We start from the raw sequence: 24,387 nt of genomic DNA, 5'->3' as shown, positions 1-24,387 counted from the left end.
AACAACTTAAAAAATGGTTTACAGTGCAACACTTTAAAACCTGAAAGTTCCATACAAACTCACATTGAACTTTTAGCAATTTTTTTATTTTTGAGAGTGCCTGTATTAGTATTAAAAGTCTTAGCTTTACCACTTAGTTGGCAGCTGCAAAAAAGTACATTTTAATTTTAGACTGACTGCATTTGTATACGACAAATAAATAATTGAAGAAAAATAACAAGAATGTAAGTCACTGCTAAAGCAGAAATTCAATTACTGAAATGTGTTGTATCTCAGGGCACTTTAAGAGAAAATTATTCAAAAAACCCTAGTCATAATACCAAAAGGTGAAAATAATGCAACTGATTTTTATTGTCTAGCTTTAAAGACATGAAAAAATATGGCAGAACATAAAAGGCTACAGAGTTCAACCCGCTAGAATTGTGGATCTCATACTGCAACATGTTGAACAATCCCGGTGGGAGGCCATTTGTCCCTCTAACATACTTTCAATGGAAATTTTCCATAAGTTCCAGTCAAAAGGGATACTGGCCAACTGAAACAGGGATTCAACACAAAGCTCAGTGAGGCTAGAAACTGCAATCCATCTTTATTGGTTTTCTATACTATAAGGTTTTCTATGCTATACATAAACTGAACCAGATATACTGGTAGCACCTAATCCCAGACAGAGCATTGCAAGTGAATGCAGGGCAGGTTGTGTAACAGCTTTGAAGACATCACGAAATATGATGAATACTAGCATTGTCTCAGCTTTTATAGCATTATTTTTGATAATGAAAAAGAAAATTTCCTTTGAGGCGACTGGAATCAACTCACAGCTTGAACTTAGTTTAGCTCTGAATCAATGCAAAATGAGTATGCTCTGCATCTGCCTGCTAAGGCAAGAGCTAAATGAAAAACTGTTTGGTTTATAAAACAGGATTTCCTCAAGGCAACACTTGGTCGACCACTGTAACTTAGTTTACTTCATATTGCAATTAACACAACACATTTACCTGTCTTAATCACCATTGTCTGAAAGTGTAACCTTGCAGCCATTCCATCCTACCTTGGCTTTAAAACAACATGTTTCTGAAGTATTATGTAAGTGTGTCTTTGTCATACAGGAATTTACGTGCTGAAGGATTCATTAGGAGGCCCTGACAAGGCTTCCCAGGCTGACCTTACTGCAAGGAGCAATCCAATAGGCCATGGAGAGGAAGGGCAGTCCGACCGCAACCGCGAGGACAACCAGAAACTTCACTGCCATTGTCTGCTGCCGCAAACCTGACAAATTCTCGTACCAAATAGAGAGGAGCTGCTGCTGGCAGTTTGGATGTGCTACAAACTAATAAAAAAAAAAAAAAAAAAAAAAAAAAAAAAAAAAAAGCACAAAAATGATGCTGCTTTCAGAATAACTTCTCTTAAAATACAGCTATAGGAAGAGGATTAAGAATGCTGAAATAGTGAAAATGCAGCTTAAATTCATTAACAGTGGTGTAAGAAAAACTACTTTGATAAGCCAAATCTCCCAGCAAACAGGCATGTTGCCATCAGCAATAAACATTTTAACTTAAAAACTATCTATTAACACTATGTTCCATCACAAACTATTAATTTAATCTAAGGCTAATTTATCTGGGCAAACTTTATATGCTTCTGACATTTATAATTTTTATTTTTACTGCTTCAGAAATTCCAACACTTTGAGTCTTTTGTTCCGAAAAAAATGCTACATAATCTTCACTTAGGAAAGAATATCCTATCACTTAGGAAATATATCCTATTTTCACATGTTGACACAGAAAATACCATTTTTTTCAGATGGCATGGGAAAGCAGCTGTCACATTTGCAGGAAATCAAATGAGGATTATTTATAACTTGGTTTTGGAACCATTTGGACAAACTGCAAAACTGAGAAGTCTGTCCCATAAGGCTCTTTGTGTCCTCTGGACAGTATAAGAAGCACCTTACAAACACAGATGTTTAAAAAAAGTAGATTCTTGTGCACTGTACATTTTTAAATCCAAATCTATAAATAAAATAAAATTTTATTTGAATGTAGTGTGGTTTTTTTTCTAGATCAATTCTCTATACTTAAAAGATGACTGGCTGAAGGTACAAGAAATGTCTCTATTGAGATAAGAGAAAGTGTTGCAAAAAAGTTCACATTTGCAGAAGCACTAAGACTCAAACAGTAAGAAGGATCCAAGCCCAATGTAATCTGTTCTCTTCACCAGCTGTTTCAGCTCTCTTTAGTGACTGTAGCTTGGCAAGTGTTTCTCAGGTTGTGTTCATATACTGTTTCAGCTGAAATGGTTTTTTTTCTTTTCTTCCCTTCATGAACACATAAATACACCTCACATATAAATTTTTTGTGTGTCCCCCAGGGATGTGAACTCAATTTCTGTAAAAATTTAGGGTAACATGCTTTTGAAGTATACTTTTTATCTGTGTCTTCTTCATCTTTGGTGTTACAAACTTCACCACACAAATAATTTCTCCCTGGTCAACACAAGTCACCTAGAATTTTACAACCTATATTATCCAACACAAGTTTCCTGGGAAATTCCAATGTTTATGCAGCTACAAACTCAGCTGGTTTCACTGAGCACTATTCAGATGGAGAGCAGAGTATTAAATTGTCAGTAGAAATGAAAGCAAGCCAAAGAAGGGCCAATAATTCCTGTAGCTGGCACTGCCTAAAGGCTGCTTTCTCCTGAATTAAGAACCACGGTACTAATATTCCTAGGCTGTGCCTCTGATCCCTCTGTACAGACACAAACACAGTTTCTGTGAGACGTGCTATTTCCCCACGTTTTCTCAAATTTCTGAGCAAGACACAACAGCCTGACAAAAACCTGTATCAATATTTATTATGTAGTGCACTAGGACTAATGTGCTATTCTTCAGCTTTTATTAAATGTTACATTTTTCCAGGCTTCAGAAGTAGTGCAAAATTTTTCCATGATTTTTCTTTAAAAAACAGATTTAAAATAAAAATACATATAAAAAATTTTTGCACATAGCTACACATTGTTTTAGAGTCATTTGCTCTCATGCTTATTGTGACCAGTATTCACCTTAAATACCTGCTTCTTGTTTATATTGCAAGCGAGGATTGTTTAGATTGCAAAAACCACTGTGCCCAAAGGGCCCAAACATTCATTTCAGTGTGGCAGGCTAGCAAAACATAACATTTAACAAAAGCATAATTTTATACCACCATCATGCCATGCCTGTTTGATCAACAGAATTGCTTACTTTTTTAACTTCATACTTGATGGCGAGTTTTAAGCGGCTGAGGCTGGGCCGACCATGCTCTCCATTATTATGGCTCATCTCCACATCACCATTCAGAATAGCTTCCACTTCCTCTGTATTTCTGCACAAATCAAGCAGTCCAACTACAAAATCTTTGCATTGCATAGACAGTTTCTTGTAATCATTCTAGAAAACAGAAGGAGAAAGAAAAAATCTTGGTGTTTAGATCCAACATGAGAGAAGCAATTCTACATTCCACTTACACCTCTCTGAACGTGAATAGCTTCTTTGCATCTTGTTATGCTTTTTTTCTCCCAAATGTTCAAGGAAAGGGATTCATCTCACCTTGGTAGTCTTCCACATCTACATTATCAATTTTCACACCCAAGTCACTCCTCTAGACGTGCTTTAGAGGAAATTTAAGATTAAAAAGCAAAACCAAAACACTTTCAGAAACATCGTATGACACATTGTAATGACCAGTTCAAGTTGAGATCTATAGCACAGAGGAAAATTTTCTATTTACTGTTGCAGAAGTCTAGAAAAGACATAGGAAATTGCACTGCAGAGATTTCAATTGGCCAAGATGAGCATCCTACGCAGAATACATCTAGAGAAATTCCCAACCTTCTTCAGAATTGCATAAATATACTGAAATTTCTAAGGCCTAGAATTATTCTTGTAAACTTTGTCTTTCCCCATTTCCAACATATATTCTAGCTTGCAAACACAAGGTTTGACTGCTGCTCTCCAGCAACAGTGCCAGCAGTGGCACAGCTCATGTGGTGATACCACATCTCTGACTGCAGCTCGGCTCTAGCTCAAGGACCTCTCAAGAGACTTCACAACTGGAGCCAAAATGTCACTCTGCAACTGCAGCTTCAGTTGCTTATTGCTTTAACTAACAACTATCCTCCTTGGGCACTGTTTTCCAAAAGACAGAAGTCAAAACAGAAAACTGTGTTTTGATCATTGCAATCTGCAGTTCATTAACCACTCCTCACATGCAGCTGTGTTTGGGTCATGAAAGTTGGATATAGCTGGGAATTAGGTAGAGATGTGTATCTAAAACTAAAACAAAAAATCTCACAAGAGTTATTCATGCATGTGTCAGCAACTTCTACTACTTTTTTGATTTCTGCTTATTTTAATGTCTTAAAAAGATGAAATTACTGTAGAATTTTTCCTAAACAAAAGAATGGAAGAAACCTTCCACCACCACACAGCACACAGGACTGCTCATGTAGTCTCTGTGGCATGTTCAAAGTAATTTTCTACAAATGCTTTTATTACACAGACACATCTTCCCCTCTTCCAGTTTGCTCTTCAGGGTATTTCCCCTTCTTCCACTCTTAGTCTCGAGTTAGCCCATCCTGTTTAAATACTTCCTTCATATGAACCGGCATCTAATGCATCCAATACTTCATCCTAGAAGAGAATGAGCATACAGGATACCCTAATTTCTTTGCTGAGGGTGTACTTCAGGCAGCTTTGTGCTTTATCACCCACAACACTACAATAACAGTTTATTACTTGGATAAATTAAAGGATTGCATCCAAGTTTTACACTTCACTTTGCTTAGATGGATGCAAACAAACATTCACAGACAAATATTTACAGACATCTACATAAAACTGCTAGTGATTTATTTTTTTAATAATATAACACAAACAAGTTAACTCAGATCTCTCATAAGAGCAAAAGTCACTTCAATGCCATTTATCTACAAAGGCAACAGAAGCTAAATACTAAAACTAATAATTTCCTGTCATTCTGAATAATTTATTATTGCATTATTTGTTTTCTCTCCATTCAGTGAGTAACAGGAGAGGTTAATCAAAATCCTGACTTCTGGCACTACAGAAAGACATTTTTTGAGAGTAATATTTCACCTTCTGTTTGACTTTCATTTTTGTGCAGAAGCTAAGATTCACTATCCAGCATTTTTAACACATGAATTTTCTCTTCCAAATGAAAGGAAAATTAGCCATTTAAAATTCACAGACAAAGGAGAAACATTAAGGCAACTACCCACCCTTGTATGATTAAGTACTAACTCTTCCAAATTGATATTTGATCCTTGTTTACCAATATAAAAACCCAAATAACTTTCAATAAACATAAGAATATAATTTGGCCTTCATAAGAACTTATGAAGCATTGTAATATACTAATACGTGTATTTTTTTCTGGTAGAAGACAGGTACATACATCTACACTCACACACACTCTTCATCAGTATTTTGCAGCTCAAGTGACTGATACCTGACATGGAGTTTCGAAACAGGATGTAAGGAGACCATTACTCTACAGGGGAATTATCCCTTCTGAATTTAGGTTTGTACACAATATCACAGTGTATTTTAGCACCCCATAAATCCATCCATAAAATCCACAAGTTTATTTTCTCATTTGCAAACGCAATAAAACATTTCCCCCATCCCATGAGATACTGCCACAGCTGTGAGCAGTGGTGATAGCAGAGATGAAAAGTTCTCGGCAGTCAGGTTATGGCAAACAAGCTTTGGGAAACTGAGCATTGCCCATCACTGCCTCCACCTCTGCTGTGGCACAGGCAAAGTCATCTGAAGCCAGAACAAAAACTGAAATTACAGCAAAAATGATTGATACACTCTTCAGTGTGTCTCTGTCACACACAAAAAAAATGTTCCCCTCCCTGATTCTCACATGTCTCGTACCATTTATGTGAGCCAAGAGAATGGGGCAATTTATTTGGCTTAACTTCTTTTCAAAAATGGACAAAGGCATAGATAATGAGTTCTCATTTACTGCATGTTGTAAACCTAGTGATTTTTAAAAAAGCCCATTCCTGAGAAACTGTAGATGGTTCTTAGAAACTAAGTTACGGTTGAAGGCTCTAAAAAGAATCAGCACTGAATTCTGCAGTAAAGCATGTGTGCTTTATTCTCTGCATGTGACAACATCGCCTCAGGGCCCCTCAGCAGTTTAGGAAAAAAAAAAATTGTGTCAAATTTCACAACACTAAGGATGAGGGAGCAGTACTAGCTGCTCCTAGCTGCTCCCACCTGCAGAAGGAAGGTGATGCAGCACTGTGGGGGATGAGGAACTAGGGAACAATGCTGGTGGCAGAGGAGTGAGAGCAGCACTGCTGAGAGGAGTCACCTGCCCTTAACGTGGCAGACTGTCTTGGGGTGCCAAGTAAGGGAGCAAGCAGGCTCTTGTCACTCTGAAAACCTCAGCTGACCATGCCCTGCTTCACCTCTGACCATGCACAGGCAACCACAGCCAGGAGACCAGGAGAGCATCACTACAAATGTATCTCCCAGAAGAAAGGTTCTTTTTTCACACAGTCCCCTGGGACCAGTCCAGGCTCCTGCTGTCCCCCAGACTGCCTGGGATGAGAAGGCTCTCAGGATGCAGGAAGACACTGAACCCCATGGATGAGATGGAGCAGTGCTCCAGACCATGTCCTGGCTCTGCTCAGTGAACTGTAGAGGACAAAATCAGAAATATGAATACTGCTATACTAGAACTTAAGATTTCAAAGTGGGATGTAATGTCGAATTTAGGTGCCAGTAGGTAGCTAAATACATTATTTCCCTTTCAAAGGTGGCCCTTATGCCTTCAGTGCTTCACTCCTTCTCTAACAGGTGATGTTACTTTTTCTTTAGGAAAGCTGACAATAGCTGTAGTGAAGATGGAGATCCCATTTCTGTAATGGGGATTGTATAAGTGAAAAAAAAAAACAAAAACAAAAACAAACAACAACAAAAAAACCCCCCAACCAACCAAACAAACAAACAAAAGAAAAAAAAAACAAAACCAGAAAGTTAGATTTTGAGATGGTAAATTGAATTTTGCTTCTCATCAGAAAAGCAAATTTGGACAGTTATTAGAGTATTAGGGAGACTACTTTACAGCAAACATAATATATCTATGTTTAACTTGAAAACATATCTTCCGTTTCATCCTTTTAAACAATAAACCAGTCAGTTGCCATTATAGTTGCAGTGGACTTTATAATAAATGCTAATCTTATCCATTTTGAGCAGCACTGGGCCACAACTGTCCCTCTCAAAACTTCAGGCCACATCTCTGCAGGACAACATTTGTCATATATCATCTACCTCTTCATTACATAGTAAAGATATTAGCTCTTAGGTGGGCAAACCATTGAGATGACAGAAAACACGAACACCATCTCCAAAACTAAAAATATTCTATATAATATCAAACTTTGTAAAGCTGCACACTAAGCCATGTCCTGCACATGCGCTGAGGCAATCTCAGGTGCAAGCATGGGCTGGGCAGAGAACGAATCAAGAAAAACCATGAGACGTAGGACTGGGAGTGCTGTGGATGAAAAACTCAGCACGAACCAGCAATGCCAGACTGCAGCCTAAAGAGTCAACTGTGTCCTGGGCTGCATCCAAAGCAGCATGGGCAGCAGGGCCAGGGAGGGGATTCTGCCCCTCTGCTCTGCTCTGCTCAGGCCCCACCTGCAGGTCTGTGTCCAGCTCTGGAGCCCCCAACATAAGGAAGAGGTTGACTTGTTGGAGCGAGTCCAGAGGAGGCCAACAAAGACAATCAGAGGGCTGGAGCAGCTCTCCCATGCAGACAGGCTGAGAGCTGGGGCTGCTCAGCCTGGAGAAGACAGGCTTCCAGTACCTGAAGGGGCTCCAAGAGAGCTGGAGAGGGACTTCAGAAAAAAGCCTGGCAGGACAGGACCAGAGCCAATGTCCTTAAGCTGAAGGAGCATAGGTTTAGACTACCTATTAGGAAAAGATTATTTACTTTAAGAGTGGTAAGGCCCTGGAATAGGTTGTCCTTAGAGGACTTTCCATCCCTGGAGATGTTCAAGACCAGGTTAGATGGGGGTCTGAGTAACCTCTCTAATGGAAGGTTTCCTGCCCTGGCAGCACAGTTGGAACTAAACGATCTTTAAGGCCACTTACAACCTAAACCATTCTATGGTTCTAGGACACAAAACTAAATTAAATGGTCTTCAGAAATACCTGAAGATCTCACAATTACTTAGGAATCTTGAACTAGCTATTTGTTTCATACAGAAATATTTCTACGCTGTGCTTTACACATCTGTCCAGTTATTCTTCCTTCAGAAGTAACCTACTTTTTTTCTGATTTTACTCCTAATAAAGTATTTTTCTCAAAAACACTCTTAAATACTGCAACACTTTTAATACCTGGAACAAAATGCAAAAGGCATGTAATGCTGGATGACACTACTGCATAGGTTTGTAGGAAGAAAGGGGTTTATTCCAGAGAATAATGGTTTCCCCTGACTGTGGCATTTCCTATTTTGTATGAATCACAGTTTCATGGCCAGTGTTCTCTCTAATATTAGAGGAGAGAAGCAATTTATAGGACAGTCATAAAACAACCAGCATCACAGTTTAGCACTGATCCTTCCTATTGCCTCTGAGGAAGACCTGGAAATTATCTGTGTCACTGGCTGCTGTAGGCAACCACTTGAAAGTTTCCCTGCTACAATACCCTATCAGCACTACAAAACGGGTGACCTAAAATCGTGTGTTACCAGAAAGCTGAGTTTAAGTTTAGGTAAGATTTGAAATACTTTAAATTGCTCAGGCTAACCCTAGGTGGAGCTAAAGATTTGCCATGTCCAGCAAACCTATGCACTAAAAATATACTTGTTTTGATTACACTAACACATGTAAAGCATTTTTACCAAACCCACACTTTTATGCAGTGACCACACTCTCCAAATAATTGTAGCAAACTCCTGAAATAAAGCAACGGTAACATTTTTTTAGGTTAATTGCTACAACCATAAAAGCTTGCAGGAGTGCAAACAAGCCCAGACTCAGTAAAGCTGACAGCCTCCAGTTCTTGCAAACTTTTACACACTTGTACTGCCTTCACTGAACCTAAGGCAGGTATTTTGCAGTCAAGCCCCTGGCCTGTCTAGATATTATAAATATCACTGCTTATCAATAGTATAAATGTCAGCTCTCATAAATTCAGTTATAAATGTACTTCACAGTCTTTAATATTTATCCAGAACCACTACATGGTTTTAGTATCTATAAAAACATTCCCAAAAGACCTTATGCTGCCAGCTGCCCGCTCCTGGTGAAAACTTAAATTATTGGAGAGTTAAATTTCCACATTGCCTTGTGCTTGTGCTCCTCAGTGCTCCTATTCCACTTCACTCTATCCAAAGAGTATGCATATTCCCAAGAAGCCTGGATGATTAATGCCCAGCAGTATGGAGCTGCTTTGTCTCTCATCTAATCTCCTGTTTCTGCTGAGGGACAGTATCCAAAATCTGTTAAAATTCTTTATACTACACTAGAAGTGAAGCTCTCATTTTACAGAGAGCAACTGAGACAAAAGAGGAACTGGAAAAACAGAAGTCACCAAAGAAGGACCTCCTCATGGCACTTCAGAGCTGGCTGCAGAAGCTTTTTCTGTGACCCAGCCTACATGGGTTCTCACCTGTGTGCTCCATTCCCTGCCTGGTGGTGCCATGGGCAGGTGCTGTGCTCCCACTCATCTCACTGATTGTGTTCTGTAGCATTCGAAGGGCACCTCTTGCTGGCTGCTCCAGATGATGATTTTATTTATCTTTATAATAATCTTAGTTTGTGTCACTCCAGCTGTGGTAAAGGGATCTTTACAGGTCCTACAAATCAGTCATGCTATTTATCTCAATGTAACTGTGAACTTAACAGGCTGCACTTACGGTTTATGAAAAACAGTTTTTAGCTCTGTTCTAAATTTACTCAGCTTTAAGTTAATCAAGTCCTTTTGTTGCCATCAGCAGCTGCTAAAGAGAAAGAAGTATGTGGTTTCAATACTCTGTACATGAAATCAGTGGACGAAATCTCAGTCCACTGAGGTCCTAAAAATTTCTGCCAGAGACTTCATGGGGCAGATGTTCATTCTCTGCAATAACCTAAAGTGGTTCTCCCAGTATTTTGGTTTTTTTCTCCTTCCCTTCAATTTCAGCAGTTCAGCTGCTGTTGTTAAGATCACCTTGTACATTTCTCTTCCTTATTTTCCATCTCTAGATTCTTATAATAGACTGGTGCCACCTATGAGCACAAGTCCAGGGGAATTCATTCAGAACTGCAGCACCTCAGCTCAGGTTGGCTGAGTAGAGACAGGTTCACAGTTTTGTGAACTGTACTAAGATTATTGTAAAATATTGATCATGATAACTTGAAACATTTGCTAACACAATGGTCGAAATTATTCTGTTACAGCTTTGGAAGGATGTTGATCTCCTGCTAGTGAAGTCTATATATATTGCTCTGTCACAGGAGCATCTGCTTTTGACAGGATCCCATGAGACAAACCCACACTAAGTGATTTCAGCTAACCCAGGTCATAAATAACATTGACAATATTTGCACAAGGCCTGACTTTGCATTTACTGACAGATAAAACCTTACATTCTTACTGCCTTAACACATGCTTCAAGAGTCTATGGAGCCTGGGTCTCAACTATTAATATTTTTTTCAAAAACATGCATTTATGAAATACTAAAATCTCTATGTAATACTGAAAAAAACTTTTAACTCTACAGAGTTTGCATATAATTAAGCACAAATAAGTAACAAAGAGAAAGAAGTGAACAGAAATACCAGAACAGCACATTAAAAAAGGAGGACATTTATTTAGAATCCTCCTTATGAAGGAACGCAGTACACTGTAAGTATGAAAGCTTCAAGATCAAATACAAGAAACTAAAGAGAATGCACAAGGGTTTGACAGAATCATGCAACTTGTCTGTCATAAGTGACTAAAATGTACCACTTTAGTCTCCTCTTTTCCCTGCCCTAAACCAGCTTCAGCCATAGTTTTGAAGGGCCTCCTTCACTCCCCTGCCTGATAGGAAGTAGAAAATGAGTTCACTGGCACATTCTACATAAACAGTGTGAATTACAATCAGCACATGGCAATAAGATATTCACAAAGATTTGAATCTTCCATTCAGTAAAAAACTGCATCTTTTCCCACATTATTTTGCTGATTTATGAAGGATAAAGTTTGCAGTTCTGTGTCTGCCAAAATCAGCGTCCCTCTACTCACCTTGAACTCTTTTTCAATGTTGGCAAGCACGGCCAGCTCATTGCTGAGCTCTAAGGCAGTCATGACAGGGTCTTCACTGGACAAAGACAGGTAAGCAGGGCTGGCCAGACCTTTGTAGGCGTTGATCCTGGACCTAGAATGGCTGAAAGAGTCATGCTTTTGTTTCTGATTGCACTCACTGCACTTGCAGAAGTAGTCGTGCGGCCTGTCGATGCGAGCTCCTTTCCGCAGCAGGGTGTGCACGATCTCGTACTCGTGGCAGTGAGCAGCCAGGATGATGGGCGTGACGTCGTGCGAGAACCGCGTGCCGTCTTCGTCGTACGCGTAGAAGTCGTCGTGCTGCAGCTCCGACTGGCTGGGGCTCAGAGCCAGCCTCTTGCCTTCGGCGAACGCGGGGTGGCTCAGGATGGCTTCCACTATCCGAACGTAGCCCTTGCTAATGGCCAACAGCAAGGCGTCCCCCACCCGCGCCAGGTTCTCCTTCTTCAGCAGCAGCTCTGTGATCTCCAGGTGCTCATTGGCCACTGCCAGCTGCAAGGCGTTCTGTCCCATGTAGTCCACGCAGTTGACATTAAGCGAGGGACATTCTTCCAGCATTTTGCGAACCACCGGGATATTTCCATACTCGGCGGCATCCAGGAAGCGCTCCTCCTCCAGGGAAAGGCTGGTGGAGTGGTCATTGAACATGTAGGCTGGCCCGCGGCTGGCCTGCCTCCTGCCCTTCTCCCGCAGAATGGTCTGTCGCCGCAGGGCCAGCCTGTTCTCGTTGCCCCGGCTGTGTGCACACAGAGAAATTGTTAGTTCTTCTTTATGCAAAGGTATATCCATTTTGATTAATAATAAATAAAAATTTCTAGTCCTTTATCTGCTGTGTGTTTTGAATGAAGCAGGGACACCAGAAACCCTGCCCTCGATCCATTTTGTAACCATTGTTATTACACAACCTGAGAATCAGTAGTCAGCTACATTTTATTTCAACAAGAAGAAAAATCTGTCATCAATCATTTAAAGCTACACTTTTTTCCTTATTTTGTCCTCCCAGCTCAGAGTGAGAATAAGCCACAGTGTGAAAGGAGTCAGCAGTCGTGGGATGAGAAATGAGGGATTGCTCAGGACTGCAGGGCACACAAAGATGGAAACTCTCTAAACTCCCTTCTGCTTCACAAAAGCAGTCAGGCTGACTTCACCTGCTCTTATGTCCCTGCTTCAGCAACCATCTAACTTATATTTCGGCTCTGGCCTCTCCTCTTCACCCTGCTGATGTTTTTCTGACATCCATAATGGAGTGCTCAGGCATTAAGTGAATCTGGACAAGATAAAAGCACATCAAATACATTGCATGGCAGCTCTTACATCTCATCTCCGCCATTCTTTTCATTATTACATTCATAATCTTGATATGCTATTTATTCCTTCACTCAGGGGCTTGACAACAAATCTTGCTAATTCTTGATTCATGATAGTTCTGAAATGTTGTCCAGTCTGCTACTACTGAAATACTCAGCCATTTCCAACCATAATTATTAAATACCTCATTAATAATTATTTAGTCATTATTATAAAGTGAACATAGCAAACTTAAGTTTTCTGAGAAATGTTACAAAATATGATACATTCACTTTAAAAAGTAGGAAATCTAATTCACTAATTCAATCTTATTTTTTCAGCCTATTAAGATTCCAATCTTCAATATAAATTAAATTGCAAATAATTTTCTCTTCTAGCATTATTCTCCTAAACTACTCAATATTCTCCACAACTTCATCTTTTTTTCTTTATTGAATAGTAGCTTAATTATTCCTTACATACATATGCTCAAATACACTTCACTACATTCAGTATTTCCCACAAAAAATAACAATAAGCAATATTTTATTCATTAAATATTAATGAATATGAATTAAAATTTCAGCTTAAAAAGTTAGTCCTTTGTGATTCAAGATTTCTTCACAAAAAGTAACATTACAAGGTATTTATTCTAGGTTGTTTAGATTTAGCTTTAGTATAAATTTCCTTTCTGCTTCTTGCCTTCTCTGTTCTAGAGATACAGTCTTCTGCAGCACTGGAAATACTTGAAATTGCCAAAGTCTTAAATATAAAAGGACCATTTTTCTTCAAGATAATAATAGGTATGGAATGTGGAATATATCACAACTGACAACAGTAACTATTAATTATAATTATTAGTTACATTATTTGATATTTTTAATAAATAATTTTTCAGAATTGCTAGTAGGGAAGCACAAAATATTTAAATCAAGCAAAGAAATGTTTGGTTTTATGTTTAAATTCATTTCAAAAGCAAACTTTTTTCCTAGTGATAAATGCAAATCCTATGAACCATGAAATGTAGCTCTGAAAAAAAGTTATATAAGCTTTATTTTATATTTATTCTAGTTTTCCTGTGTATATGTTGAATTTTGGAATCTTGCTGTATTTTCACAGTTCAGTGTGTTCCTGTGACATCACATTTGTAGAAAGTCTGAAAAGCAGTACAAAGTTTTCATACACATTTTTAATGGATTTGTTATTTTGTACCAGAGAAGGTCCTTAGCAGCGTTACCTACATTTAAGGTAGACTGACCCGGGCTTCAATTTAAGCAACCAGACACAGAGTCCTGAGACCTGGCACCCAAGGGTGCAGAGGGAGAAATCATGGCAAGCTCGCTCTCTACCATCTTTTAAGTGCACCAAGTTTTGCAACTTTCTTAGCTCCACACCGGCTTCTCAGTTTTGAGTAAATTGATTATTTAAACGCAGCAGTTCCCTATCTATCTTGAACTGCTTCTTTCTTCAGTGCAGCAACCAATTACTGTTGAACATAATTTAAATAATGTATACTGAAGTTATTTCACAGAAGGACAGAATCATTTAGGTTGGCATAGACCTCCTAGATCATCAAGTCCAACCTTTGACTCATCACTACTTCATCAACCTGACCAAATCACTAAGCACCAAGTGACTGCACCACCTCCCTGGGCACTCCCTTCCTTAACAACCCTTTGCATGAAGAAATTCTTCCTGATGTCCAACTTGATTCTACACTGAACAGATTATAAACAGACAAAAAATTCAACTCACAAAAAAATTGGAACATATTTTTTAAACTTCTTCCAAATAACAAAGATGTGTTCAATGTAGACTAAAATCTTACTTCAATTGTCAATAACAACATAATTGATATAAAATATGTATCTTCATGTGTCCTGCAGAACAAACCCATATAAAATTATGTATAAAATTATTTTGCTAGTATTTGATCCTTGAACAAGGAAACAAACCTCTCAACAGAATCCTGGTTATCACCATTTCCTGAGATGCATCATCTTCAGCAGTCTGGGGTGATTAACTCACCCAAATAATGCTTATGGGGACAGACCTTACTGTTCAAAACAGAGGCAAAGGAAGCACACAGTACCTCAGCCTCACCTGGGTCCTTTGTCACTGGGTCCACCAGCGTAACCAGTCTGTGCTGGGGAACTGACACAGCCCACAGCCAAGAACTGCTGCTCATTAAATACTTCCTCTTCCATTTTTCAAATAAGGGAAAGAGATTATATTTCTATTCTAGCAATACATTCAGTATGGTTTATCAAAGCAAAGGGTAATCATTGCAGTGAAGAATACTTCGAATTAGCATCTTTGTCTAGTACCACTTCCTCTTTCCTTGCCTGCATTTGGAAGAAAATCATTGCTTAAATGGGATATTAAATACATACATTCCATATACAGTAGCTCATCAACTGAATTAGAACCTATTATAGAATGAAATAGAATATATTTTTATTGTTTGCTGGCCTGTACCACATGTCTGATGCAGACCTCTAGAATCTCAATGTAACCAATTTTTCCTGCATCAATGCATTTCATGTGTATGAAATGAACGTCCTGGTTTGTCCGTTTGCAACTACAGTTAATTAAATTTAAGGATCTGTCGTTAAAACTGGTTCTTGCAGCACAAGGCTATAAGTATGTTTAATTGCAACACAGAAAGCTGAGTTTTCTGTTTTATTATTTCTGCTTAACTAGATAGAGAAACAAACATTACTTCAGGAGTTTTTTCAGAGAAGTGCAAGACACCTGACTGCCTCCAAGCGCAGAGAAAGGAATTTGATGATCCAGAAGAGTATGTTCAGTCTTGCTTTATTCTGATGTTCTTACATTTTACATTCACTAAGGTCCTTCCAGTTCATTTATTTCTTAAATAGATGCTCATGTCACAGTACTAGCCACATAAATCTTAAAGCCACTTGAAACCTCATCCTTCTCAGACAATAACTGTTGGTTGCAAGACACTACCAAGGTTACTTTGGGGAAATGCAGTCTAAAGTACCATACTCATTACTCCTTAGTGCTGAAGAGCCAGTATGATCAAGGCTGGAATATTGTCATCATTTTTGATATCATATTACAGGAAGGAGTTCTACAAAATTAGAAATTAAATGCAAGAGAGCGACAAAGGTCACACAGTCTCTACCGTATCTTCCACTTGAAGCATAGTTAGACTGATTTTGTGAATTATACAGGATGGTATTCCACTCATCTCACTTCCACCCCAGGATCAGCAGAATCCTAGTATAAATTAGTCATTTTTATCTTCTCTGTAGATAAAGGAGAGACATTTATCCTACCTACTTTATAAGTGGACAACTTACATTCTTCCATTGTTTCAAAGAGAATCCCAGCAGATTAGGTGAGAAGTCTCCATAAATGCATAGAATTTATGTAATTATATATTATTAGGAATATAGACCACAGAAGGATGATGGAGTAAAGTCCCTTGCAAGTACAGATATCACCTCAAACAATTCCCATTAAAATATCACTCTATCTTGAAGGAAGTGCCTGTCTTGCTGAAATTTTATTGACTGTCACTAATCACACAGGAAGACTAATCTTGAATTTAACTGCTCTAGTACTCAGAAACATCAACCTAATTTTCAGCCTAAATTTAATAATCACCAATTTAGATCTATTTTACTCAAACTAAGTATTGCTTTCCCCTACAGTAGTCACCTGCAAAACACGAACTCATAGCAATCATATCTTCTCTCAATCTTCATCTTGCTGAGTGAAACTCCTGTCATTTCCCGCTACATCCATGAAGCTGTCTGCCACAGAACAAAACCCTCCTTGAGTACACCTTCCTAAACTTAAAATACAGTGATCTCTCGTGTCAGTGTTTGTAGTAAAATGATTAAGACACCTTTTTTTAGTGCAGTACATCTTTGGCTATCTCTCAGGTGCATTGACATCCAAGAAATCATTTAGGCACTATGGATTCTCCTGTGAGAAAGAATTCTGCCTTTGCTGACTTTCCTTAATCAGGTCTCAGACAATTAGTCTCAGATTTATGAAGTGAAAGAACTGTGTTGAAAGATCTCATTTTGACCCTCAACTCCCTTTGAGGATGTGAACTGTCATTACAAAGAGTTGTGAAGCTGGGAAAGTTTGGTCATGGGAAACAACTGTGAGTATCTACAGCATTAGAATCCAAAGTAAAATGTTTTGTAGGAGATTCTGCAATATCTGCTAGAAGCTGAACAAGCTGGTATAGTGACAGTTTAGAGTCCTCATCTTCCTTTACTCACTTAAAAGAGCTTATAATACCTTAAAATTACAAGGTAATTACCTCTTACAAGGTAAAGAATAATCTGTTAATGCATTTAAACTTGAGGCTTGGCTTTCCTTCAGAAGTTTTTAACCTTTAGAAGAATACTGACATCTCAAGAAATTAGAACATATAAACTCAAAAAATCCAACTTTGCTACTACCTTCAGGACCATGCTTTAGCAAGAGACTACACTGAAGTCCCTGACCTGCATATATGAATATAAAGACATAAAGCCTGCTGTTCTCATGAAAAGAAAATAAATGTGTACTCATGTACACTGCCAGCAATGCAAATCTACAGGCTGGAAACAAGGCAAGGAAAAAAGAAGGCTGACACTACCGGCAGCATCCTAAAGAAAAAAAGTCACAGACACAAATGCTCTCAGAGCAAACTAAGTGGAGAAAGTTGTGTTGACACACCGGTTTAATCACAAACTCCTCAGTCTTGTGAAGCTCAAGAATTTTGAAAATTGTCCAATCACGGTGACAATAGTATCCACTGTTTGTTCAAAGTCAAGTATGCAGCTGAAACAAGGTTGAAACCATTGGTAATCATTCCTGAACCAACTCTGTGGGGAAGCTTCCAGAAAACTTCGAAGGCCATGAGCCTATTTTTACAAAGAGAAGAAAAAAGCTAAACTAAATTAATAATTTTCAAATTTAATTCTCTTATGCTATTGGTAAACTGTCAATAATTAGCAATTAGCTAGGAGATCAGATAGGAAGTAATGCCAAACAAAATCATCAGCACCAAACATCCAATAATGAATTAGCTCGAAACTATCTAATTATTTGAATTTGGATGTTCTGTTCTTCTACTGTCCTTTATCATACTTCTATATAAAAAATTTAAAAGTATATGTAGCATATAACATAATATCATATATAATCTGCCTAACATATTTTATAAAATTATATACTGATATACATAAAATAATAGCAGCATATATAAAATTAAATAATATAAACTCCATCTAACTAGAGATAGGATGGGAGCTTAGGCAGACATATGGTGTGAACCTCTACATGATACCATGCTAAGGAACAGAAAATGACAGGCTGTAGAAAGTAAGATTAAATTGTTTACCGTAAAGACGGTAAACATCTTGAAACAAGTATCTGAAAAACCTTGGGTTTTCCATCCTTTGGCATGAGGATCCAAGGTTCCTCCATAACCCTTAGGAGCTGGTGGTGAATTATAAGTGAGCTGGGGCTGAAAAACACTGTAAATAACAAGCCAAAAACACCTGTGGACATGTACAATAAAGCTTACAAATAATCAGTGACAGTGACTGCCTTAAAAGTAAGAAAATCCCATAATGAACAAACCTTAAGTATTTAACTTTGTAGCAGACAAAAAGTGCAAGTAAGAGTATTTTTACTCTTGTGGGGCTTTTATCAGAAGACATACATCTAACATAGTATGAAATATAAAATCTTTAAGACTTTTATTTGAAATTTTGGTGAAAACTGATTTGCCTTTTGCAACTGTCCCAGCGGTCTTTTTTAGACCTGGAGTGTCAAAGCTTTCTTGTTTACAGACTGCTGAGAAGTGTTTTCTCCAAGCTGATTGATTATGTTTTGCAAATGCTTTTGTACAGAAGCAGTTAAATACAATTATGTTTTAGAGTGTGTTTCATCAGTCACAGTTTGTGAACCTGGAAGGGTAATAGTCTGACAAACACTTTCTTCAGGAAATAACAAAAGGTTTTTCAATCTCTCCTGAAAAGTGGTTTTTGGCTATCTAATGGATGATGGAGAGAAAGCACCCAACATAAGGCAAACAACCAGTTCCCAGGCTCCTTATTTCATCTGTCATTCCTTAACCCTAATTTTTACCCTTAGCTGAGTAATAAAACCAGTGGCTTATTATTGATGAAGTAGCTTCCAACCACTGAAATGGTAATGACAATTAAATAGAAGCATTTAGGTAAATGATTGGGAAAACAGTGTCTGAATAAAAATGGCCTAAGGAGGAAAAGTAACCTGGAAAGCTTTATCAGGATTTATCAGGAACAACACACAAAAGGTTATAGCACTCAGATTGCTTGAAGCTTTTAAAGAGGGGTGTGATTTAAATTCTTTCCCAAGAGGATAAAAAAAAGAGAGAAGAGAGTGCTTTACCAGCCAAGAGGCTTTTATACATCACAGCTGCAAAGCAAAGTAAATAGATTCACTGAATATTCTGAATTGGAAGGGACCCAAGAGGATTACTGAGTCCAGCTCTGATGTAAACAGCCCATATGAGGAACAAACCCACAACCTTGGTGTTCCTAGCACCATGCTCTGACATTCCAACAGAGCTAACCTCAGGGTCTGCCTAGCATGGTAAGGCAAGGCAGATGACATGAAGAAATGGGTTGAGACTGCTTAGTTTGGAGTGTCAAAATACATCATCCTTTTCTTCGAGGATTACTATCTTTTTAAGGTTTAAAAGACTTCTATGGATCTGGATTTTGTAGGTCTGAAGATTGAGTTGTACCTGAGCACATTTATAATTTCATTCTGACTGCTGAAAATATTTGACAATAAACTTCAAATACAGTTTTTGCAGCCTTATTTTATCATCATTACTGAAAAACTGAATTTCCAGTAGTTGATTTGCTCAGAATGGTGTCTAGCTATGTCTGCAAAACTAGTTCCTTTCTATATAAAGGAACATTTTTCCTCAACTGTAAAAAAAAGTTGAATGCATTCACCCTTTAAAGCACAGTTTAATTAAAGTGTAATTGCCTGTTTTCACAGCTCATTTGATCAATGTGCAACCTCAACTCTGAGGTTGTTTAAAGATAGGAAATATTTCTTTTTCTGCACTGCTTCTTGCAGAAGGTGGCAAAGACTACTGGTGTGTGCCCACCAGATGAAACACTTTATTAAGCTTGTCACTTAATAACACCACTGTTCTCCTCTATATCCAGCATCTAATAAAAAAATACATGATTCCACATTCCTTACGTGTTTTTCAGGAAGTTCCTCTTGGTGCCTACTGTATAACTTAGTTACATCCTCTGCCCTTCTGGGGACAGACCATCCAAAGTTCTCTTGTTTAAGAATAGTAAAACAAAGATCAAAGAGTCTTAATAATTCAAATTAAAGCATGTATTTTATCTTCTGGACTGGGGATAAAAAGGAAAATTAGAACGATGCTAAAGTAATAAAAAATTATCACTTTAGCATAGTTTTATCCGCTTTAGCATAGTTTTATTTATCACTTTGCTAATTTGTGGCTTTTATATGAATACCTGAAGTACATCACAGTCTTCACTGTCATGTGTTTATAGCAGAGCCTGTAACTTGCATATGCCAAGGGATATGTTAAATTCTGTATTCCTACAGTCTTACACATCGCTATTTTGAGATGAAGTAAATAATTCTTCATTTCTGAAGATTTCTATATGCTTTGCATTTGGGGCTTAAACAATTTATACAGGTGTAGCTGAGCTTGCATGTTTTGTAAAATGTAATGTCATTAACCTGGCAATAAATAATGTCATAATAAAATTAATGTCAGTAACCTAGCAATGCCTAACTTTGTCGTCCTTGTTGAGGTTCCTTCTGTTAGCCCTGCAACCACCTCCTCTTTCAGAAACTCTGTTTTCTGGCCAAGTGCTTTCTGTCCATTTCAAGGCACACCTTTTGCAGAGCTATCAGTACAGTAGAGTGCAGCTGCCTGCCAGCAGGCTGCTGTGCCCAGCAGCTCTGGTGAGTTATGGCTTTCATTACTCACCTCGCTGCGAGATGATGGTCAGGAAAACCACTGCAGACAACAACTGCCAGGTGCCTGCTTGCCTCAAGCAAGCTTCTCCTCTCCACTAAGTATCACTGGCCTTTCTGTCTCAATAAGCCACTGCAGTTAGCAATTTAAGAATGCCAGGCCTGACTTTATCTGAGATGGCAATTTAAGAACCATTTGTTTACCTAGATAGGAGCCCCCTGAAAAAGTACATCCAGTTCATATTAGAGTCACCACTGAAGTTTCCATAACTCTCTTATCATTATTAGTATCATAAGACTACTCTGGATGATTTGTAGACTAAATCACTGAAGCTTACAGGTCATGGTTTTTTTAAAATGAAGCTAAAACTTAGTTCAGTTAGAAGGATCACAATCGATATAGTGGCTGTAACACAAACACAGCTGCCTGTCTATGACAAACATGCATCTATAAACAGAATATTATTACATTAGCAGTGAAATAGCAGACATCAACACCACAGCCCTTGTTAAAGAGTTCCTTAGGAATGAAGTGACAAGAAATCAAATAAAAGCAAAATCCATTTCTCTTAAATCTCATGGAACATTGTAGTACCGTGTAGCACGTGCTTTAGTGCTGTGTCCCACTGGTTATAAATAAAAGCACTTTAAATAGAGTGTGGATACTTGTACCAATGCTAAAACTGGATACAAACAAATCAAACTTCTTGATGTTGGCCCTCAACTGTTGGAAACACTGAGATTCTTAAGGAGAAAGTATCTTTTAAACAGTAAACTAAAGACAAGGTTCAGTGTTTTATTTCTCCAAATCTTTTTACACAAAATGTTGATCCCGTAGAGATAGAGGGACAAATTGAATTTCTTTTTTTTTAATTTCAAAAGGATAAAGTCTAATTTCTATTCAACTAATCAGATTAATTCCTGTACTGTCATATTTTATACAGTGCAGCAGTTTTGCTTACTGCTTCATAAAGTAGGTCAGGATGCTGTTTCATGTGCACTCTTGCAGAAACACTCCAAACCCTCTGCTCTGCTTTGGCTGCTCATGGCTGCTGTTGTACCAAGTCATTCAGTGTCCTGACACACATGCTGGGATATCTCCAGGCTGACCCCAAGCAAGGAGCTATCTAAATGAAAATTAACAGAAATTAATTATTTTCTGAAATAAACAAACTCCTCTTCTCCCTCCACCCCTCCAGAAAAATGCTTACTCTAAGGTCAGCTCTCCAACCCAGATTATCACACAGATGCAGACCCTTGTGCTGTCCCCTGGCAGGAGGCAGTGTGAGGACAGGAATCAGTGGCAGGAAGTGGAGAAGAGAAGGAGATTTGATTCCAATACCAGTCTGTACCACAAAGATGACTGTCTACAGTAGTCACTTAGACACAACTGTATTTTCCTTTGTATTTTCCCCTTGTTGAACCACCCTACTGTGAGCTCTTACTCAAAACAACAGGTTACAAAGCAAAATAAAGGGGATTTTTTTTAAACCAGCATTTTGCATTCACTTATGAAGTGATTTATCTATGATGATGACAGATGATTTAGAAGATAGGGGAAAAGCAGAATAGACAATTTCATATAGATTTTCTCTATCAAGCTCTGGGTTGTGCTTTCCCATTTCACAACCACATAAACAAAACCTGGGCATATTAATCATATTTAGATCAGTAAGAGTGTTCCTTCAGCTGAAAAACCTGGAAAATGCAAACATGAAAGACACTGCATGTCTAGTTTTAGTGAATCCTAAACAGAAAACAGGTTGAAATCTATGAGTCCAGAAGGGCCAGGTTATTTTCTAAGCATTCAATGCTCTCGTGTCCAATCACTGTCTGCAGTTCACAAACAGGATGCCTGCAGTTGGCACCCTGCTCTGACTCCCTGCCCATGCACAGCTCTCTCACTCACATTTCTGAGTCATCACAGGACCACTAATGAAGAGCTACAGAGGACTCCAGAGATTGGCTGGCAGCTGATGAAGATCAGAGTCCCATTTACAGACACCCCGCCTCGATCTGGAGCACATGTGCCAATGCACTGACACAATACATTTAAACCTATCTGGAGACACAACATCCCCCTTTTATAGTGTGCATTTTCCTTCTGCCACATCTTCTTCAATTTTGACCACAAACAGACATGTTTTTAAGTAGCACTTGGAGGGAGAGCTGATCACTTATTCTGCCTGTCCTCCTTTCTTTTGTATTTATTTTTTTTCAGGAACAAGTACAAGCAGAGCCTGTAACTTATCCCTACAAAAGAAGCTGAAGAAAAGGGAGCAGGAAGTAAATTAGCAGATTAGTGATCCCAAGCAAGACAAAGGAGGTGCTCTGTCATACTGTGCAGTCAGTATGTGCAACGTGTCACGCAATGCTACAGGTGATAAAAGCTAACAACAGGCTCAAGGGGCAACTAGACAAATTCAGCCAACAAAAATCCACTGCTGGGATTGAATTTCCTCTTTTATATATATATATTTAGACATAGAATCATGTGTATACCAAATAATATATATAATTGCATATAGATGCCTACCTGAAAATGGTTTTTTTTAATCATTCCCATGTCTGTAGGTGTTTGCATAGCCTACAGTACATTCCAAATGCTTCTATTATAATCTATTCCAGTCTCAATAGTTTTAATATTTCTATCACATAGATGTTGTAAAAATTTAGCTGAATAAAAAATTTTTAATGGACATTTTGTTATGTAAGCTTCAATATGGATAAAGATTATTAAATTAGGCAACAGGAAGGTACATCTATATACTAGAGACAAAATTACATTTGTGTTGCTCCTCTGAGTAAAGCCACAATTTATCAGAGAGACATGGAATCTGATTTAGTACAGTGGTAATTTAGAGCTAATGGATTCATGTTTATAAAAATCACTTCACGCCTAAGAGAAAAAAATAGACTCAAGAGGTTAATGTAAATACATTTAAGGAAGAGAAACTGTCCTGAGCTTGGTCTTTCCTTAGAATTTGAAGAACTCAAGAATTCAGACAGCTGATCTTAAGTTCCTCTATAATAAATATCAAGGTCTGAAATTAAACAACAGCTTTAAAAGACGCTAACATCTCTGTGTGATGTACCAGAAAGATGGGGGACATTCAGACAGCTGATCTTGATTTAAGTTCCTCTATAATAAATATCAATGTCTGAAATTAAACAACAGCTTTAAAAGACGCTAACATCTCTGTGTGATGTACCAGAAAGATGGGGGAATCAACCATTAATTGATTGGCTCTGTAGCAGCCCATGCTTCTCAGCCATTCCAGGGCTGAAATGTGAAAGTTCAATGGCACAAGCTCTCAGTGCTGCTGCAAGAGCCTAGAAACTCTCCAGCAACACTGGTGGGTGTTCTACTGGAGCCATATACCATCCCCTAAATCTCACTCCTCTTGCCTTTGCATAATCTTATTCACCTATGGCTCACAGCTAGAGAACAACAGCCATGTAAGCCCCATGGTTCTGATGATCAGCTTCTTCCTACAGGAGCAATTAGCTGTAAAAAACACAGGTGAGGAAAACTTCTCCCTGTGTTCTCCCAACCTAGTTTGAACCTCCAGATCTTTCAAGTACCTGACAGCACAGTCAGAATCTTTTTCTAATAGCTCCCCTCATCTGAATAGTTCACACCATAATGCATGAAACATACTTTGCATAGTGCCTTCTGACCCTTAGAGCGAAAAAACACTAGATGCAGGTACATGGGGTTTCAGTTTAATAGGATTTAATCCCATTTAA

General features: G+C 38.3%; 1 protein-coding gene across 1 annotated transcript in view; it reads right to left on the bottom strand.

Moving 5' to 3' along the window:
- Nucleotides 1-24,387, bottom strand: part of TRPC6 (transient receptor potential cation channel subfamily C member 6) — a 79,629-nt gene that overhangs the window by 19,401 nt on the left and 35,841 nt on the right. Inside the window, exons 2-4 of the mRNA XM_041487426.1 lie at nt 11,311-12,085; nt 3,248-3,433; nt 1,166-1,330 (exon numbers count right to left, since the gene is read on the bottom strand). Of these exons, the coding sequence (XP_041343360.1) occupies nt 1,166-1,330; nt 3,248-3,433; nt 11,311-12,085 (1,126 nt within the window). The remainder of the gene's footprint in view (nt 1-1,165; nt 1,331-3,247; nt 3,434-11,310; nt 12,086-24,387) is intronic.

The sequence above is a fragment of the Pyrgilauda ruficollis genome, unplaced genomic scaffold, assembly GCF_017590135.1.
Source record: "Pyrgilauda ruficollis isolate IOZ18807 unplaced genomic scaffold, ASM1759013v1 scaffold8, whole genome shotgun sequence".
Lineage (NCBI taxonomy): Eukaryota > Metazoa > Chordata > Aves > Passeriformes > Passeridae > Pyrgilauda > Pyrgilauda ruficollis.
The sequence above is the reverse complement of the archived record's forward strand: the minus strand, read 5'-3'. Positions and strand labels throughout refer to the sequence as shown.